Source organism: Mercenaria mercenaria, chromosome 2, assembly GCF_021730395.1.
Source record: "Mercenaria mercenaria strain notata chromosome 2, MADL_Memer_1, whole genome shotgun sequence".
Taxonomy (NCBI): domain Eukaryota; kingdom Metazoa; phylum Mollusca; class Bivalvia; order Venerida; family Veneridae; genus Mercenaria; species Mercenaria mercenaria.
This window is the reverse complement of record NC_069362.1, coordinates 57,814,394-57,836,188: the sequence shown is the minus strand read 5'-3', so window position 1 is coordinate 57,836,188 and position 21,795 is coordinate 57,814,394. Positions and strand designations below refer to the sequence as shown.

The 21,795-nt window shown below is 34.0% G+C and overlaps 2 protein-coding genes across 2 annotated transcripts in view; both read right to left on the bottom strand.

The window, feature by feature from the left end:
• Positions 1 to 633: 633 nt before the first annotated feature.
• On the bottom strand, positions 634 to 7,398 carry LOC123564024 (NADH dehydrogenase [ubiquinone] iron-sulfur protein 6, mitochondrial-like). Its single transcript, XM_045357278.2, has 4 exons — positions 7,239 to 7,398; positions 3,896 to 3,949; positions 1,659 to 1,778; positions 634 to 924 (listed from the first exon to the last, which is right to left on the bottom strand). The coding sequence occupies exons 1-4, from the start codon at positions 7,365 to 7,367 to the stop codon at positions 790 to 792; spliced, it is 438 nt and encodes a 145-aa protein (XP_045213213.1). The 5' UTR covers positions 7,368 to 7,398; the 3' UTR covers positions 634 to 789.
• Positions 7,399 to 15,653: 8,255 nt separating this feature from the next.
• The window catches only part of LOC123564022 (beta-1,3-N-acetylglucosaminyltransferase lunatic fringe-like), a 28,730-nt gene continuing 22,588 nt past the window's right edge, over positions 15,654 to 21,795 (bottom strand). The window contains exons 7-9 of the mRNA XM_045357276.2: positions 19,818 to 19,912; positions 17,102 to 17,184; positions 15,654 to 16,162 (exon numbers count right to left, since the gene is read on the bottom strand). Coding sequence (XP_045213211.2) covers positions 16,099 to 16,162; positions 17,102 to 17,184; positions 19,818 to 19,912 — 242 coding nt within the window. The 3' untranslated portion in view covers positions 15,654 to 16,098. The remainder of the gene's footprint in view (positions 16,163 to 17,101; positions 17,185 to 19,817; positions 19,913 to 21,795) is intronic.

Below are 21,795 nucleotides of genomic sequence, written 5' to 3'. Positions count from 1 at the left end.
AGGACCACTCAAGGAACATCCAGGCCAAGTTTCATCAAAATCCATTCATTGGTTTTGGAGGAGATGTTGTTTAAACACAATTGTTGACAACGGACGACGGACACAGCGTGATCACAATACCTCACCATGAGCACTTTGTGCTCAGGTAAGCTAAAAAAAACCAGACTGGCCTTTGACTTCAATGAAATTACATTGAAATAAAAGATTTTTTTAAACCTACAATAAAACTCAATAAGTATAAAATTACTTGTGTGTTGTGTGCCAAAAATGAATTAAATTCGTTCATCCTTTCTAAAGTTACCTTATGGACATCAACATTTTGGAGAATTTCAAGTAAAAAAGAGGCTATGATTCTGGCAAAAAGTAGTGGATTTTTATGAAAACCATCCTTGATCTGAATCTTACAATTATAGATTCTGCATCTGTAAACTTAGTTATATGATGGCACAACCTAGGATAGTATTGTACTTGCATTTCAGTCCAAGGAGGAGGAGTTACAGGAACTTGACAAAACTTTACACGGCATTTCTATGTACAAATTGGCATAAATGGTGAAATAATGGCATCGAAGATGGGCATCTTGTCATAGTTACTTTGGGGGCAGATGCTTTTAACAACATGAAAACAAAAACAAACAATAAGATACATTTATTAACAATGAAATCCACAGATTCAATACACTCTTTACCAAAACTATTATTCTCTAAATAAGCTATCTGTCAAAACACTTTGTCAAGTTAAGCATTTTCAGAATTATTTTTAAAGTCCTAATTTATTTGGTGGTCTGAATTACGACTTGATAGATTCCATTTCTGCAAGGTATTCCTCATAGGTGATTGACGGTCCATGTTCTTTCGCATTATAAAACTTTTTCTGGATAAATTTTCTTCCAGAATATCCACAGACTGCAACTTCAGGCCTATCCTGAAAATCATAATGGTATACATGTGAATAATAAAGTAAAACAAAAGCTGTTTATACAACACATATGCTCGCAATGATGACCTGTCAGGCGTACGTTGTTTTGTAATTTTGAATGCAGGGACCTTGATTTTTGATCAAATGATCTCAAAAACAACTAGGGTCATCTTCTCTCTACAGACCATTCTATGAAGAATGACATGTAAAATGTTCTTTTAAGCGGAAACTGTTTTCAGTCTAGAGGTCACTCTGTCCTTGACCTACTGACTTCATGCATTATTGGTCACCTACTGACGTCTTTCACTGGTTGTAGGTGCAGGTGGGAATATCCGCCTTGAGAGTAACTGTTTTGGCTGAAAAGAGGCTCTGGAGTTACCTCCCATATACAAGCTGCTTCTCCAGTCATGTGATATATCAAAAACACAAGACCAAGTCACATTTCAATGCTGAAGAAAACAATATGATCCCATCGCAAATTACACAAGGTAAATACTCCCTGTGAGTAAAAGAAAAATATATTACCCTATGTTTATATTAAGTTTGACCACTATAGGCCAAAGTATTCTCTAAATATTGAGTGGAAACCAAATGGTCTACCAACCAATCATATGACATGTCTAACTGAAACCAAGTACCCCTTCTTTGAAAACAACTTTTTATTTGGAGAGGGTATACTATAAAACTATAAGATTACATTTATCCTTAACACATTATCTAGCGTTTTCATTTAGTCTTACCAAATTAATAAAAACTTTCGGGTGTCCAAGAGCTCCACCACTGTTACTAGCCACTTTTCGCCTTTCACAAACTACAATGGGGTCTTCAGCAATCAGGTCTATACTAAACTGTGTATTCACCTTTAAAAAGAAAACGAACTTCCATGTAGGAACGTTTGAAATCGAACAACATATTCTTCTTCCACAACTGTTATCATTCAGATGGTAGTCCCCAACTCGGAAACTTGTGCTCAGTGATACATAAAATCATTTATAACTTTCTGACTGGTTAATAGAATTTCTGCTAACACAGAAACATTAGTTATTAGACACTATGTTAATAATTACAAACTTCAAAAATGTTTGAAGAATTTCGAGCTTCTAAATTCAAAAATTTGATATCTTTTAGAAACCTCGGCCATAGTATTCAAAGATCTTTGCTGGGATAGTTTAGAAATTTGTTAATACAGAGTGAGTTACATTCAACTTTTGGTGGAAATACTCTTGAAGCCAAAGACATGTAAAGTCTGAAAGTATTTAACCTAGTGGTTTCTAAGAAACCTGATTTCTAAATTAAGAACAAGTATAATTCTGACAAATCAAAATCTAAAATAATGTTACTAGCCCTTTGAGGTCAATGCATAATGCTATGGCATGTATTGAGAGCCTTGTAGATTTTGAGAAACCTGCTTACAACAAATTCTAAGTTAACAAGAGCACCGCCTTGCGGGTGCTGACGCTCATCTGATTTTTTTTGTGTAATAGAAATATTGTCCTACCCATGATTTTCTTAGTCTAAAAAGGGTCATCATTCTTGCAAAAAGCAGGATAGAGTTATGTTTCTTGATGTACAGTGTCCACTTATGATGGTGAAAAACTGTTGCAAGTTTTAAAGCAATAGCTTTGATAGTTTATGAGAAAAGTTGACTTAAACATAATACTCAACCAAGAAAATGATTTTCTAAGTCCAAAAGGGGCAATAATTATTGCAAAAAGCAGGATGGAGTTATGTTGCTTGCTGTACAGGGTCAGCTTATGATGGTGAACAAGTGTTGCAAGTTTCAAAGCAATAAGCTTTGATAGTTTAAGAGAAAAAGTTGACCTAAACATAAAACTTAACCAAGAAATCTGATATTTTCTAAGTCCAAAAGGGGCCATAAATCTTGCAAAAAGCAGGACGGAGTTATGTTTCTTGATGTACAGGGTCAACTTATGATGGTGAACAAGTGTTGCAAGTTTTAAAGCAATAACTTTGATAGTTTAGGATAAAAGCTGACCTAAACATAAAACTTAACCAAGAAAACTGATTTTCTAAGTCCAAAAGGGGCAATAAATCTTGCAAAAAGCAAGATGGAGTTATGTTTCTTGATGTACAGGGTCTGCTTATGATGGTGAACAAGTATTCCAAGTTTCAAAGCAATAGCTTTGATAGTTTAGGAGAAAAGTTGACCTAAACATAAAACTTAACCAAGAAATCTGATATTTTCTAAGTACAAAAGGGGCCATAAATCTTGCAAAAAGCAAGATGGAGTTATGTTTCTTGCTATACAGGGTCCGCTTATGATGGTGAACAAGTATTCCAAGTTTCAAAGCAATAGCTTTGATAGTTTAGGAGAAAAGCTGACCTAAACATAAAACTTAACCAGGCAACGCCGACGCCGACGCCGACAACCACTCAAGTGATGACAATAACTCATCATTTTTTTTTCAAAAAATCAGATGAGCTAAAAAGGGGAATAACTTCAATAAAATAAAAGCTTAATTATGTAACTTGCCTTGTGAAGTCAAGTTATAATGCCAAAGATATGTGTGAAGTAAAACTAAAAGCATTAATTTTGGGCTTGCAGGTTTTGAAAAACCTGCTTTACATGCTAAACTCTCAAAGTAGATGCCAACATCTATCAGTATGTCGACAAAATGGTAACAACAAAAGCTCTGTTTGAAAAATTTCAAGTAGTAAAGCCATAATAGGCCTCTTAAAAATCATGTCTTCATTGTGCCTTCATTTTTTTGAAAAAATATCCAAATTACATAGTTTTTATAAGTTTTCATGAAACAGCAAATGATAGTTTAAATCTTCATTTAAATAGCATAATGCAGAAACCAGATACTTTTCAATATACACTTAAGCAAATATTTCAATATGTCTTAAAGAAATTTGGAGGTGGGAGAGGAGACACCAATTTTCCTAGCTGTAAGACCCAATATCAGCAATAAAATAACCTGAAAAATGCACAGACAAAATGAGGGATGCCTACCAGTTTGTCTTTGCCAACAAACCGTGTTCTCCTAAAGTCATCTTTATCCCATACCTGCAAAATATAAAACATTGTTAAGTTATCAATGTCAAGAATGTCTTATAAAGGGTTTTGAACATTAAGGCAATCTCCTGAAAAACATTTATTACATGTACAGTTGGACTAATGTTAAGTAAACACAATTTCAACCATGGTTTTACTTACATCCATAGGACACAGATGCCCTAGACACACTTAATTTGGCTTCAGTGATGTGTATATGAAGAATTGATGTAAGTATGGGTTCTTAATTATTTTTCAAATGGTCTAGCTAAGAAGATGTGAGTAGAAACGTTATTTCACATAGAGACCATGATGGAAAGCAAGTGTTCAAAGATTCAAAGCCATATATCTAACAGCCTAGACAAAATATGGAATGGAGAGGACTTCAATAAACCTACTGGCTTCCAGTCCAATCCAGAATTTATGTACCGGAATGTAAATAATCATTTGAAATGTACATATTGGGAAATAAAACTATGTTTAAACCAAAATATGAAATGGTGTGCGAAACTTAACTAATTTCTATGTCAAACAAGAGCTGTCGGAAGACAGTGTTAAATGCCAGACTATTCAACAGCCTTGTCAACTGAATAAATACCAAAGTCGAAAAAGGGGCATAATTTTGTAAAAATGCAAAACAGGGTTATGGAACCTGCACAGTGCTTATCAGCTCATGACAGTGGACAAGTGTGTGAAGTTTCAATCCATTCCCATTAGTGGGTACTGAGACACTAGCTTACAATATAAGAATTTAACCAAAAACTGCTAAGTTGAAAAAGGGGCATAATTTTGTAAAATGAAAAGTAGAGTTATTGAACCTTTGCACTGCAGGTCATATCATGACAGTGAACTAGTGTGTGAAGTTTCAATCCTTTCCAATTAGTAGATACTGAGATACCAGCTTACATACAAAAACTTAACCAAAAACTGCTAAGTCGAAAAAGGGGCATAATTTTGTAAAAATTCAAAGTAGAGTTATGGGACCTTCACAGTGCATGTTAGATCATGACAGTGAACAAGTGTGTGAAGTTTCAATCCATTCCCATTAGTGGATACTGAGACAGCTTTCATACAAAAACTTAACCAAAAACTGCTAAGTCGAAAAAGGGGCATTATTAAATTTTGAAAAAAAATGTAGAGTTATGGGACCTGCTTAATGCATGTCAGATCATGACAGTGAACAAGTGTGTGAAGTTTCAATCCATTCCCATAGTGAGTACTGAGATACCAGCTTACATACAAAACCTTAACCAAAAATTTCTAAGTCGAAAAAGGGGCATAATTTTGTAAAAAAGCAAAACAGAGTTATGGAACCCGTGCAGTGTAAGTCAGTTTATTACAGTGAATTAGTGTGTGAAGTTTCAATCCATTCCCACAAGTGGTTACTGAGATACCAGCTTACATACAAAACCTTAACCAAATCGGGACGCAGACGCCGACGCACGGGCGAGTCCAATAGCTCTCTTTTATGAATAGTCGAGCTTAAAAGGGCCATAACTAGTAATGCAGTCTTGCCAGAATTTTACACAGGGTTTTTGGCATTCCGACACGAATTCCAACCCTTATGCGGGATGATGATGTTGCCTACATTATACATATTATGAAGTCTATGATGGTTAACAAGTTGCCATTTGCCATTACTGTTCAGACAAAATATGGTCTGGTATGAAAAACTTTTGTAATTTCCAAGTCCAAAAAGGGTCATAATTCAGCCAAATATCTTTTCTATAGTTACATACTCTTGACTACAGATGGAGGTCATGACAATGAACAAGTGTTCAAAATTTAAAAGCCACAACATGTCAAACCTGGACTTGTACAAAAACTGAATCAATTCCCAAGGCCAAAATGGGCCATAATTCAGCCAAAATACTTGACAGAGTTATGCACTCTTGCCTACAGATAGAGACTGTTATAATAAGCAGGGGTTTTTTTCGGCCGTTTTTATAGCCGTTATTCGGCTATATTCCCAAGGCCAAAACGTATGTATTTTTCCCAAAATGAGTGCAAAAATTCCCAATTTACATTCTGAAAAAAATTTCATCAAAATTGCACAAATATTGACCAAATTATGGACAATTTTGTAATGGAAGTATGTTAAAAGAGGTTGTACAATGTGAAACAAGTGTATGAGAAAGTGCTTAAACACATCTTTACTATATCCTATGGGACTAAATATTTCCCAGTTTGGAACATTTACGCGTCAAAACTCCCAATTTTGGGGGTACAGGCTATGTTCCCAAATTAGCTAGAAAAAACCCTGATAAGCAAGCGTTCAAAGTTTCAAAGCCACAAATCAAACAGTTTTGACAAAACATGGTACTTTATGAAAACTGAACCAATTTCCATGTCAAAAAAAGGCCGTAAGTCAGCCAGAATATTTGACTGTTAAAATTGTTTTACTGATTGAGGAAATTGCAGTGACTAACAGAAACTGCTATTACACTTTTATTAACTTCAAATCACTTGATACTTCTCTATTTAACCCTGAGCCCATTTATAAAAAAAGTACTTAAAAACACATAATAAGAACAATTACATAACAACTTATCATACCTTTTCCCTCAGCAAATACCATATACACTGGTAATACAGTACATAATAGTACATGAATATTGATTACCAGACCTCTAATCTCTGGGTCCAGAGGTCCGGTTGCTGGAACCAAAGAGCTATAAAATAAATAGATCGGCAACTTGAAAGGCATATAGAGCAAATCTCGCCAACATCCCGTGATAACGGAATGAGATCTCGTTTACCGGAAGTGGCGCTTTCTCCACGCGCCATTTTGTATGCGAAAGCAATTACTCATCAATAAAATACTTATCACCATATGACCACGCTTCTTTTGATGGCAAGAAACGTGTACTTTGTGTCTTAAGACTATTTCACATTAATAAACTAATGTTGTTTTAGAAGCTAACATGTATTTTAAATGTAATTTTAAAGGTACAAATTGTAACTCCATGCTCGCCGACGCTCTGAGACGAGATCACGCGAGATTACAGCCAGTTGCCATTCTGTGTATTTTATACTTCTTTGCTGGAACCCTAGCCACTTATTAACTTAAACATTTACCATTATCTTTCCCGATGTTACTGTTAGGGCAAGTCCTGTGAGTAGTGACACCTTGACAAAAGTTTATGAACATTTAAAATAAATTTGCATGTTAAAATCAGAACTTCAATTTTTTAATGTCTTTTTCTGCTGTTTATTATTACCCCACCCACAAATTTTCTGTTTGTTCCCGTTAAATAGGCGAGCTTGCTAAAAATTAAAAAAAATCAACAATAAAGTTAACCTGTCCAGTGTGTGTAACTTTGTCAACATTAGGTCCTTCACCAATACATTTACAAGATGATGTACTGAGTGCACGGAAAACCTGATGTTTACCAGGCAACCTCGACAGACCTCTGACAATCGTCGCCATTTTGACTTGACAACCCCAAAGAAATATATTTACCGGAAAATACAAAGAACACACCGAGATTTGACAGTAAAGACGATAAGATTTGTTATATTTTATATAAGACTATATACTCAGTATATGTTAAAATAAAACTGTATTATCATGGCTATGTTTTGTTAAGAATACTTTAGATGAACTTGGTTGGTCAAATTAATTTCAAGAAACTTGTTAACACTTGACTTCGAGATCAGTTCATTCAAAGTTGGAATGTTGATGTTCAAACTTTAAGCAAAGGTTTAAACTAACGGATATTTAAGTCAGAGTTTGTACTTGAAGAATACTTTAACATACTTTTTTGGCAACTTTCTTCAGCTTTGCAAAAGTTTAGATGTATTCTTGAATCATAAGATGTCCGATTCTTTAATATAGATAGAAACTTTTTGTGATGCAAATCAAATGGATGATGAATTTCACTATCTCTTTTAGTCAAATATTGTGCACATTTTTTAAACAGTAGAAGTGCATTTATTAAACCATTTTTTTTCATGTTAAATCGTCTTGTATATTTCATTACGACAAGAACGTTATCCCTCGATGGTACTGTAGTGGCTAGAGGCAGTATTTAATATGGGACTTAGGAAGAATGATGCTTTAAACGTCTTGTGCAGAATAAGGTGCAGTGTTCCCTAAATGTACAAGTGTCGGACTGACCAATTTAATTAAGTAAGCCTCAACTCGACATTCAATACAAGATTAAAGGGAAAGAAACGTTGATCTTATGTTAATTTCGTCAGCTGGGATTTCTTAAAACATTTAAAGAAGTGAAAGAATTTTCAAAATCGAACTAAAAATGAGAAAGTTATGAGCATTGAAATATTTGGTCAAATTGGCGACCATTTTGTTTCCATGGCAACAAAAACAAAATGGTGGATTTATTAAATTTTTAGATACACATTTGAACTGTATTTACTTATTTCAGTAAAGTAATTTCTCTACTTTTTCCAGCTATAATGAAAGAAATTAGTCATGTTTTACACTATATATCAAAAATATACGAAAATGAATCTGTTAAAAAGGTTATTTGCTAAATAAAGAATTCAGCAGTGTGTAAATGACATCATAAACACACTAAAATGGCTGCCTCCATGATCAGCTATTTCCTTAAATTTTAAACTGCCATATCTTTTTCAATAGTGGTCCGATTTTAAAAATTCTCACAGCGGTATAAAAGGCTTGAAGATGGCTTTCATATAAAATTGACTTTTTGTCAGGCTTTCCTTAACCTTTAAAAAAAACAAACTTGTGTGGGAAGTGTTATGGAAGTTCGTAGATCTAGATTACACAGGGCTTTTCTCAATGTGTATGAAGGTCAGTCATAAAAACATGAAATACATTATTTGTGCACTTTAAAATGGGTGTAAGAAGTATCGGACAATCTTACCGAAAGATATGACATTGTTTTGTCATAAATCACGATAATTCCCTGTCTCAAGATTGTTTAAAGTTTGTCAACTTGTGGACTTATTTGAGACCTTTAACAGCTGATCATGCAGTTACACTTTTGTCTGTTCATTGACTGCGTATTGACTGAATTCATTCGTATATTTGACAGTAAGTTGACTTTAGATGAAAACTATCCTGAAGCATTTCAAAACGCTGAACGATTCTTTTTTAACTTGGACCAGTAATGAAAAAAATATGGCAGATTGGAATTAAAAACGACTGGTCATAAAGGTAGGCATATGTTTAGTGTGTTTATGACACTATCCACACATTCCTGAGTTCTTTATTTAGGAATGAACTCTTTAAACAGATAGATACTAGTACTTCTGATGTTTCTTGTATTCAAGATGTAAAACATGGAAATGTCTTTCATTTTAGTTGGCAAAGGCAGAGAATTATTTTACAGAAATACTGGCAATGTACCCGCAAAGTTTCAGGTGAAATCGTTCTCATAATATTTAGACAAAATGATTGTTGTACTGTCATTTGGACCTTACCCTCAAAATTGATAGGTATAATTAGTTCATGGACAAAGTGCCTCCCACGTTTAAGGAGGATTGTAGGATCAGGCTCTTTCAAGATATTAAAGGGCAAGGAATGTCTGACAATATGAAAGCCATCCTCAAGCCTTTCATAACGCTGAAAGAATTTTTAAAATCGGACTGCTATTGAAAAGATATGGTAGTTTGAAATTTAAAAGGAATGTTGATCATGGAGGCAGTCATTCTAATGTGTTTATGACGTCATTTACAGCTTGTTGAAAGCTGGGGTGGGGGGTGGGGGGCAGAAGCAGGGTGTGCGCACTGAGGTTGTGAAAGGATACTAAAGATTTAGAAACTATTTTTTGTAAGGGGGCGAGGGGGGTGTTAGACGAGCGCGATAGGGGCATGTAAATTGTGGAGTGTTGCAGTCTGCACATCATCTAATCACCACCTGTCTAAATTCCAAGTTTGAAGTCAATACCTTTATCACTTTTTAAGCTATGCTCTGGACACAAAATAGATTTGACCTTGCTTTAACCTTGACCTACCACCCTGATTCATGCACTCTGCACATCGTCACATTGCCATCTACCTATATCTCAAGTCTTAAGTAAATACCTTGAATGGTAAGATATACTCCGGATGTGAAATGACAGGCAAATTTGACCTTTGAGCTCAATTGTGACCTTGACTTTTGACTTAGACCCAGTTCATGTGCTCTGCACATCATCTGACTGCAAACTACCTACTTGCCACGTTTGTAGTCAATACCTTGCATGGTTATTAAATTATGTTCCTGACACAAAATATGATGGACGGTTTTGACCTTTTACTTCTGTTTGTGACCTTCAAGTGCTCCGCACATCATCACCATCACCAAAGTTCAAAGTCAATATCTTTAATGGTTATAAAGTTATGCTCCGGACACGAATTATGGCGGACAGATCACCAGACTAAATGACTGGTGGACATACAGCATTCTTGGATATTATTTTCAAGGAAGAAATGAGGTAAAACACAGAATTACAGTTTAAGTTTATTCTTTTCGTTTTTGATAATAAAAAAAATAACATGTATATAATAAAATTCAGAACACTTCATAAAGTGATAACAAAATACTTGGTCCTTTTCAATGTTCGTCTCCAAATAGGAAATTTATACAAAGTAAATATACATTTCTTGTTCCACAACCTAGACATTTAGATACCAGTACTAACCTTCAATCATATTTATCATAACTAATTTATAACATAATTAATACAGTATGGATATAAAATTGCATTTTTTAAAAGCTGTGTTTAAATCTAAATAGAATCTTAAGCAAAGCGTCTTAATCCAAGACAGAAAATCCATATGTGCCAATGTTTTACTTGCCAAAAACACCCTTCCAATCATTTTGTCAAAATTAAGCTATAGAATATGTCATATCTATTTCTAGACAATAGCAAGGATGTAATTTCATAGGTGTACATGTACCTGTCATAAAGCCCTACACATATTAACATTAAGCTTCTGCTAAACTTGTCTGATCGTTCTGTACAGGTAACCCTACACATTTATATATACTATGTACGTCTGCTACCACAGGTACAATTCCACATGCAACGCTAAACTTAGAGGAATGAATGATTTTCTGTTCAAGAAAACAAATCAAAATTGGTTTCATTTTTTAGGAAGCTTGCAACAGAAATGGCATTGTTTCAACTGTAAAATAGTTTGATATTTAAGCAAAACTTCACATAATAATATGCTACAAGGTCTAAACTGAAGAATGTTTTGTTCAAATTTAAAAGTAATAAAATATAACAAACAGTGTGTCCACATCTTTTCACATAAAAGTGAACTATCTACTAATTACTTCTGAAAAACGGGATCTTCACAATCATCTTACAATGCTACAGTATATGACTCGTTAAGGTGAACTGTTCTAACTCTTTATAAAAATCTGGCTAGAAAATGCAAGTAATCAAAAGACAGAGATAAACACTGTCAAGAGACAGAAACAAACAAGAGCACCGCCTTGCGGCTGCAGACACTCATCTGATTTTTTTGTCTCTGTATAATAGAAATATTGTCCTACCCATGATTTTCTAAGTCCAAAAGGGGCCATAATTCTTGTAAAAGCAATGTAGAGTTATGGTACTTGCTGTGCAGAGTCAGCTTTTAATGGCGATTAACTGCTCCAAGTTTTAAAACAATAGCTTTGACCATTATGGAGAAAACTTGACTTAAACGCAAAACTTATCCAAGAAATCTGATATTTTCTAGGTCCAAAAAGCAGGATGGAGATATGTTTTTTGCTGCACAGAGTCAGCTTTTGATGGTGAACAAGTGTTGCAAGTTTCAAAGCAATAGCTTTGATAGTTTATGAGAAAAGCTGACCTAAATACAAAACTTAACCAAGAAATCTGATTTTCTAAGTCCAAAAGGGGCCATAATTCTTGCAAAAAGCAGGCTGGAGTTATGTTTCTTGCTGTACAGAGTTTGATGGTGAATAAGTGTTGATGGTGAATAAGTGTTGCAAGTTTCAAAGCTTGATAGTTTAGGAGAAAAGTTGACCTAAGCGTAAATCTTAACCAAGAAATCTGATATTTTCGAAGTCCAAAAGGACCCATAATTCTTGCAAAAAGCAGGATGGAGTTATGGTACTTGCTGTGCAGAGTCAGCTTTTAATAACGATTAACTGCCCCAAAATTTAAAGCAATAGCTTTGACCATTAAGGAGAAAAGTTGACCTAAACACAGAACTTAACCAAGAAATCTGATATTTTCTAAGTCCAAAAGAGGCCATAATTCTTGCAAAAAGCACGATGGAGTTATGTTTCTTGCTGTACAGAGTCAGCTATTGATGTTGAACAAGTATTGCAAGTTTTAAAGCAATAGATTTGAAAGTTTAGGAGAAAAGCTGACCTAAACATAAAACTTTACCAGGCAATGCCGATGCAGGCGCCGATCAAGTGATGACAATAACTCATCTTTTTTTTTCAAAAAATCAGATGTGCTAAAAATGAGGACTAGTTCTAAATGCCAAACTAAATAATTACATGTAAATGATTATATAAAACTACATATAGCTCAATTGGCTAGTCATTTACTACATTGTAGTTGTATATACATTCTAGCAAATTTAAGTATATGCTCATTACATTGAAGCAACACTTGAACATTCTGTGCTAAAAAAATAAAAACATTTCTACAAAGAAATAACAAATACAGAACGACAGAAAATTACGCATGTAAGTTGTCTCGCAGAGCACAATTTACTTGCTAGTAATATATGCATCATATCACGTCAAAACTTTATGCATGTTTAACATGTAGATAAAATTTTATACACGTTTAACATGTAGGTTGATTACTATATTGGAAATCTCTCAACACTTAAAACCAGAGAATACATCTTGTTATTCACTTACTTTTTGAAGATGTCACATTTTGTATCAAAATGTTTTTAGTTCATACATGTGCACCAACCCTACTGAATGAACCCTTATACACTATCCAGAACAGGCTAAACAAGTTGAACCACTGACAAACTAACTGAATACCTTCCAAAAATAGAGAACTGTACATCTCAAAAGGGTTTAAATCCAACTGAAATTAAGGGCAATTAATTCAAAGCAATTTAATAAACACACATTCCAAAAGGTCCCTCAGTAGAACAGATGTATAATTACAGTGTAAGTAAGGTGAACTAAAGGCTCTTGCTCACCAGATGAAGACATTAAAGGGGAAAATTTCTGCAAAGCAAGTGATTATTGCAGTGATAATTGTGTAAATATCACCTAGTCCAGTTTCATATGATACAGACATATGTTAATATCACTTAGTCCAGTTTCATATGATACAGACATATGTTAATATCACCTAGTCCAGTTTCATATGAAACAGACATATGTTAATATCACCTAGTCCAGTTTCATATGATACAGACTTATGTTAATATCAACTAGTCCAGTTTTATATGATACAGACATATGTTAATATCACCTAGTCCAGTTTCATATGATACAGACATATGTTAATATCACCTAGTCCAGTTTCAAATGATACAGACATATGTTAATATCACCTAGTCCAGTTTTATATGATACAGCAGTGTTTTTTCCACTGATTTGGGAATGGGCCCGGGCCTTTACAAATGGGAAAAATGCGTTGTAAAATGCTGAAATTGGGAATTGCTAAGTCAAACTTTTTATTTAAATGTCACACTGAAGAAAAAAAAAAAACGGTCATAAAATTTGTCATATGTATTAAGTTAGCAAACTGTCCTATGTTTCAAATGTTTAAGGTTTCATAGGTACAGTCCTGTTTGAAAGAAATTAACCTTTGAAATTGGGGAAAAACATACTATTTGCCATTGGGATTGGGGCCCAATTTTGGCCCCAAATTGGCCAGAAAAAAACACTGTACAGACATGTTAATATCACATAGTCCAGTTTTATATGATACAGACATATGTTAACATCACCTAGTCCAGTTTCATATGAAATAGACACATATAAATCTCACCTAGTCTAGTTTTACACAATATTGACATATAAACAGGAAAATCAGGAGTGTAATTATACACTCTTGGTCCACTGATAATATATTTGCATAAAATGAAAATATTTATTGAAAAATAAACATCAGTCATTTTTGTGTATCATAAATATGGCTAATATACTACTGGCGCAATATACAAGTATGTGATAAGAACATTAGAGATACAATATAATAACAGAAATAACTAGTTCAGCTTGTAACAAGTTACAACTTGTCAATACATAGATGCTATCAGAAAGCTGTTCATATAACACATATGATGACTTCTTAATGGCTCTGTAATGTATGTAAATACGACAAAATTATTTCTAATGTAAGTATGTCTGACATGCTTCAATACATCCTGGTCCCAAACTGGTATTAAAAAAGAAATCAAGAAAACACATTAACAAGTGATAAGAAAGAAAGAACATAATCATGAAAACACATTTAACAAGTGATAAGAAAGAAAGAACATAATCATGAAAACACATTTAACAAGTGATAAGAAAGAAAGAACATAATCCTGAAAACACATTTAACAAGTGATAAGAAAGAAAGAACATAATCCTGAAAACACATTTAACAAGTGAAAGAAAGAACATCCAAGTACAAGAAAAAATGAGGTCTAAACTTGAACCCTTGAAGATACAGAAAAAAAATTAAAGAAAAGGTTCCAACATGGATAAAGTTAGAATAAAATGTTTGCTTAAATGTAAATCTTCTAAAAGAAAACAAACACTTAGCTAAGCTTTCAAAACAAGTATTTTTCAGGAAAAAAAAAAAATGTTGCAAAGATATTTGCACTAAACAATAGAATGAAAAACTAAAAACTGTTCTGAGATCAACGGCATATTACATTTGAAATGTAGCCTTTAGGAAGGCGTAAGAACACTAAACGAAGAACTTATAACTGCTGTAAATACTTCTAAATTTAGGGTTTTGAACACTAAATGAAATCATGTATTTAAATGATTTAGATAGGCTGACCACTACCAAATCAAATGTAAGCCTACACAAGTATTCCAAACATAATGAGTCTTATACCTTATTCCTCTCCTCAAGCATTGTGTTTTCTTATCTTTACTGCATTTCAATTTACGTTTTTAGTATTCAGTCAAAACCTGCATGCCCCTATTCGCATGTTAGATAAAAGTGGCAATGTAAGATTTTTATGTACTGAAAAAACCTCCCCACTAAAAACAATGAAGTTAAAAGGCTTAAATGCAAAGAGTTGTAGTTAATGAAGCATATATTTCTTACATTAAACCTAATACCCCTTTTCCATATTCTATAGTTGAGAAACAGCCTGATTTAATAGTGTTCAACCTATTCACTTCTTTATTTAAAAAATGAATTTTTTTTTTCGGTGTTCATGCAAAATGCCAGAATAGGATCGGCAAATCCATGAATCGCGCTTAATTTGCCGATCTTATTCTGTTGTTCTTTTCGCATGAACACAAAAAGAAAATTTCAATTTCTTATAAATGCATTATATATCCATTCCATTTGTAAACAAGATTAAATGATGAATTGCACACATGTTGTTGCATTTAACATTAAAATCAGCTTCCCAGTTATTCTGTTCACCTGACGGAACAACTGCGATGTCATTTATGGAACATTCTCCCGGACTATATGCGGACGTTGCCAAAACAGCAGCCCTTGATCACTAAGCAGTGTGTACGTTTTCGCGCCTTTCCTTTTGCTCTTCATACGAAATGAACGTCATAATTTGGAAAAGAATAGGGCAAATGTAAATATTTTAAGGTGTAGAACACTGATATACAATGTACTTTTTATCTATAAATGGTGTATATGCTTCTAAATGTAGGGTTCAACACACTAAATGAAGTTTTGCACATTATAAATATAGGGTTCAGTACACCAAATTAAGTCCTGTACATTAATGCTGTATATACTTCTCCATTTTCAGTGCAGAACACTAGATTTGGTCATGTACCTTAATGCTGTATATACTTCTTCATTTAGGGTGCAGAACACTAAATTAAGTCATGTACAACAATGCTGTATATACTTCTCCATGCTGGTTGCAGAACACTAAATTTAGTGTTGTTTATCAATATTGTATGATTCCCTATAGAATTCCATGTCTATGATGAACCTGGAACACTGTACCAAGTCTTGTATGCTGTATGATGTTATACCAAGCACATCCATACCAATCCTGGTTAACCAGCAGAAGCCTTACATATATATATTCTACTTCCAAATTCTGTGTCAGCTGTCGAGAGGTAAACAAATCTGACTGAGGGGATACAGGTGGCAATGAATTGACAAGAACCTGAGGCAAAAAAATAATGTACATAAATAGTCTGATCATTATATATCATTTTGTAAGAATACAAATAAATAGAAATCAACATAACACAATATTATGTATAAAGACATGAAAGAAGCATCATGTCTGATGTGTAATAACCTAGGTTTCTATTAATAAGGTGATAATTAACTGCCTGCTTATCAACACTACTTTTCTTAAACATATAATACTGTTTTTCGGGATTTTTTGTTGTTGTTTCGTTATTCATTTACTCAACTGACATAAGCATGTCTGTGTATCTTGTTTTTTTTATTTTAACTCCTTATCTTTTTGTGTTTTTATAATGGCTACAGTAACCATAAATTTTCAAAAATAAACAGGAGTGACAGACTGTCACAAAATACGCCCGTCATCAAACTTGGCCTAATACAAGGGCCATAATCCAAGAGTGCCTGGGGCGAGTTGGCTGGTTATTGAACTTGGCAGAGATATTATGCCCACAAACATTGTCAGCAAGTTTGGTGAAGATCAGATAAAAAACTGTTCGACTTAGAGAGCAGACAAGGCTAAATTCACAGATTTCGAGTAATTCAAGGGCCATAATCCAAGACTGCCTGGGGCGATTTTGCTGGTTATCGAACTGGCCGAGATATTATGCCCACAAACATTGTCACCAGGTTAAGACCTGATGAAAACTGTCCGACTTAGAGAGCAGACATGCTTTTGGACGCCACCCGCCCGCCCCCTACGGAGTTTCACATAATATGCTCCGCTCTTTCACAGACGGGCGTATAAAAACTAAAACCTTCCCCTCTTCCCCATAGAAAAATGATGATAATCTAGCAATTACTTTATAACAACCAAAGTTATTTCTGTATTTCTGCATAAAATAAATCAGTAGTTGTGAGAAAACAGTAGTATAAATTGTACTGAAGCACAGTATTTGAATACAAGTTTTACCTTGTTGGATCTTTATCTTCAGTAAACCCATGTATATTCACTACATTTTTTCTACCTGGTTTCAAACCATAACTAAAACTTATCTGAAATAAAAAGTATAAAACAATATATCAAGTTACTTTCTCTGGAAATATACATGTATATATAGAACTGTCGGCCTCTTTCCAGACTAAATAATACCAGAGTAACACCGCCTTCATGTATGAAATAAGACCAGTTTTAGAGCTGTAAAATGTGTGTAAAGAACATATATTTTAGAATTAAATGACTTTGTAAATGGTTCAGGGAGTACAATGGATTCAATCCATTCATCTGAAAGTCAAAAAGGGACCTTAACTCCACCAAAAATTGGTGGACTGTAACCGTTGATCTGTGTTTCATAATCATACACCTGCGTGCTAAAAATTTTCAATCCATTCATCTTTTCAAAAGGTACTGACTGGACATCAGCATTTCAAAGTCTTTTGTTTTGGACCTTAACTCTGCCTAAAATTGGTGGGTTTTAACTAAAACAGAACTTTATGTATTTTACATGTACTGAAATGAATTCAATCCAATCATCTGTCAAGAGTTATAGAACAGACTGTCTACCAAAATTGAGTTCAATCCATTCATTCTTTCAAGTTAACAGAAGACATCGACATTTTGCTCATTTTCTTTATAATTGAAAAGGATCCATATCTCTGGCAAAGATCAGTGGATTGACCTTGACCTGTGTCTAATAATCATTTTCCCCTGTACCAGAACTACAGCCAATCCACCCATCCTTTCATGAGTTATCACATGCCCAGAGACCCACATACCAATATGGCAACTCCAGTATACCCCTCTTAAACTTTATTAACAGAAAGATTTGTGCAGCCATTCAGCAAGCGTTTATCATGTCTCAAGAGATTAATTTTCAGTTGTTTTTTATTATTATTAACATGTGTTAAATTAGACCAGTCATACAGCACAAACTATGGACCAGCAATATATGAAGTCATACAATAAAATATGAACACCTAAATGTGGTTCAAATTTACAATGTTCCAAGTTCTTACACAAAGGATGCTAACTAATTCTATATATGTGTTACCAGAAAAGTACATTTATCACATGTTTGACGCCGCGGGAGTGTAATAAAGCCATTAAATAAAAATTATAATACACCAGTGTAATAAAGCTTTGACGTCGACGTCATTTATACTGTAGGAGACATCGGTCAAATTGACTTGTTTATATAGTAAAAGAAAGTAGAATTTTTGATGTTCCAACAGGAAAGGTTAAAATGTGATAAAAAGAATATTACATTTGTGACTTTCCACATTGAATTTATTAAACTCGTTGAATAAAACTGATAAAATGCTCAGCACAGCCTCGCATTTTATTATTTTATTCACCTCGTTTAATAAATTCAATATGAAAAGACACTCATGTAATATCCTCTATGTATGACATCTTCTCTCCTCTACTCATAGATTGAATGCAACTTTCAAATACCTTGAAAAATTTATTTGAGGTTAAAACTTTCATACATCACTATAGAAGCACTTTAACAGCAAGGTTTTTACCTATGTAATCATTTCAGATTAATTTTATTTTCACAAAATACCCCCCAAAGGAATGTTTTCCAGTACATAAAGATACAGTAAACTGTTACTCTCTTTTTTGAAGTTGTCAAATGACTGTGTTCACAGTTCTGCCTATCAAACAATGAGTGTAGAGTTTGACATACCAGAGACAAAGGCAAAAAGAAATGCCCCAAAACTGATAATAATACAGCTGAGACTGTTTTAAGAGACCGACTTTGGGAAGCAGCGAAAAAGGTCACATATGACAGGGAGTCTCTTAAAACAGTCTCACTTAACAGGATGACGCTGGTTTCATATAGTTTTCCAATTAAAGTACATGAATATCGGATACTTATATACTGGCCTCTTTTAAGGTAGGAGTGGAAAATGATTAAATACTATTTCTTTAATTGCATATTGATAAAATATAAATTTCAAATAATTTGCATCATTCGTACGATGTTGATAAAACAAATTTAAGCTCATGATCTGGCAAGAAAATAAAGGGGAGCAGTAAAGTATAAATGTTCCATTTGAACTCTTTACACACTGAGGCTTATGATAATTATATTTTTGTGTACTAATTAATCATTGACATTTATTTGATTATTGACTGCACCTTTAATCTGTGTTTACTTCGTCGTTTCCTGTTAAATACCGCCATATTTTTGTTTCACCAGGAATAAAGTTAATTTATGCACCGACTCCGAATTCTTCAGTGACTTTATACGCTGGTTTTCCCTAATCGAGCAATTCAAGTGCCTTAACATGCTGTTCTAATGTCAAAACAGTTCTTTTTTATATTTTTCATCAGCCATTTTTTGGAAACAAATAAGTTCTCGTCTCAAACAACTTCCCGCGAGATAAAGAACGGTAACTCTAGCGTGTAAAAACTCTTGCAGTCTAAATATCGATTCGGGAGCCCGATTTCACAGTCGCTTGTAGCGTAAGGCAGGGGGTTGCTTAATTCAGACTCTTTTAATAGTAAATTAATTCCGGAGCATAATATAGGGTCGCATATGACAGGGAGTCGCTAAATTTAGGGGGTCGTTAAGGCAGTCTTGACTGTATAAGAAACATGTAATTAATAAAGAAACCACTGAATCATTTTTAATCAACTGAACTTGTGCTATAAAAAAGGAATTATTTCTTGCATTACTTACTTGTTCTTTGATATTTGGAAGACCAAGTTTCCATAATGCTTCTAGGTGTGAATGGAAAAGTTTTATCACAGTTAAATCTTTACGCAATATACTATCTGTAAAAGAGAAAAAATACTCATAATGTTATTGGTGAAATCTCTGGCAAAGTAAAATATATATAGACAAGACTCAGTACAAGTAATTAGCTCCACTATTCGGAGAATAGGGGTGCTATTCTACTCGTCCCGGCGTCAGCTTGAGCTTTCTTGTTTAAAGTTTTTCGGCAACCTTTGTTTTTCTTTCTTACTATTGTTTATATCTTACTGTAACTTCACATTAACATTGTTCAGCATGCAAACAAAGTATGTGCAGGGGCTGGGCCAATTATACCCAAAGTCAAGGTCACCAAGGTGTTATACTTAGGTTTTTTTTAAGGTTACAAGTTTTTAGGCAACCTTTATTTTTCTGTCATATCTTTGTTACTATTGCTTACATCTTACTGTAAGTTCACATAAACATTGTCCAGCATACAAACAAAGTATGTGCAGGGGCTGGGCCCATTATACCCAATGTCAAGGTCGCCAAGTTGTTATACTTAGGTTATCTTTAAGGTGAATGTTTTTCGGCAACCTTTGTTTTTCTGTCATAACTTTGTTACTATTGCTTATATCTTACTATAACTTTACATAAACATTGTCCAGCATACAAACAAAGAATGTGCAGGGGCTGGGCCCTTTACACCCAAGGTCAAGGTCACCAAGTTGTTATACTTGGAATTATTTTCATGTTAAATTTTTCGGAAAGCTCTGTTTATAGACATATCTTTGGTACTCTGAGTAGTAGAGTCTTTTTTATATCTTTGTGTATCTTCCTTTTAAAGTAGAGGTCTCTTATTGAGACATAAATTTATTTTACTGTCAAATCGCCCAATAAAGGAGCGCGCTGTCTTACGGACAGCTCTTGTTTCTATTCAAAATTGCTTGAGAAACAATAGCTGTTTATAAAACACACATGCTCCCTGTGATGGCCCATCAGAAGCAACAAGGTAGGTAATTTGGTTAGTTGTGACCTTACTACAGTCAATCCACACCATGAAGACTGACTGCCATAGGCCAAAGTTTTCTTCAGTTATCATTTATCAGCACCTGTTTTCAATCTTGAAGGTTACTAGCCCAAAAATTCTTCAGATACTGATTGGTAACTGTTTTTTGTTCAAAGGTCATTGTGACCCTTGACCCATTAAATCATTATGTGTCATGTGTTGACCAAAACCAATAATTCAAGGAAGCTAAAATACATTAGGCATCATCTACTGACCACAGGCAATCATCCTATGAAGTTTGATGATTAAATGCCAAAACCATTCTTTAAGTAGAAAATCAAGGGTTATAAAAATCATTAAACCTGAAGATGCGACTGATATGCACAGCTATGCTTCACACCGATCTCTTATGACGTATGGTGAAATTCAGCCCAACGGTACATGACAAGTAGTGTAAACATTGTTTACTAAAGAATGTAAAATACAAAACTGGAAATCACTGAACCAGAACATGCCAATGACATGCATAACTATGCTTGGTATTGATAACTGCTGTAAGATTTTGTGGAAATCTGCCCAATGATGTAAGCATCATAAAATTTGACAAAAAAGGGCCATAACTGCTTAAAATCACTGAACAGGAATCTGGCCAAGACATGCAAATTAAGCTTGGCAATGATCACTTTTATGAAGTTTAGTGCAATTTCTCCAGGTTGTATCTTAGCAGTTGTGCAGACACGGTAAAATACGAGAACTCAAGGTGATCCTGACCTTTGAATTAATAATGACCCTCATAACAATATGCTTCCAAGGGGGGGCATAATAAAAATTGCTTGACAAAATTAATCAATTTTTAATCTACTTCTACACACTGCAGAAAATATTCTTAATTTAGTCTTATGGAAGAAAGCTACAAAGTCTTTTGTTGTTGTGTTTAACTCTTACCAACACAAGTGG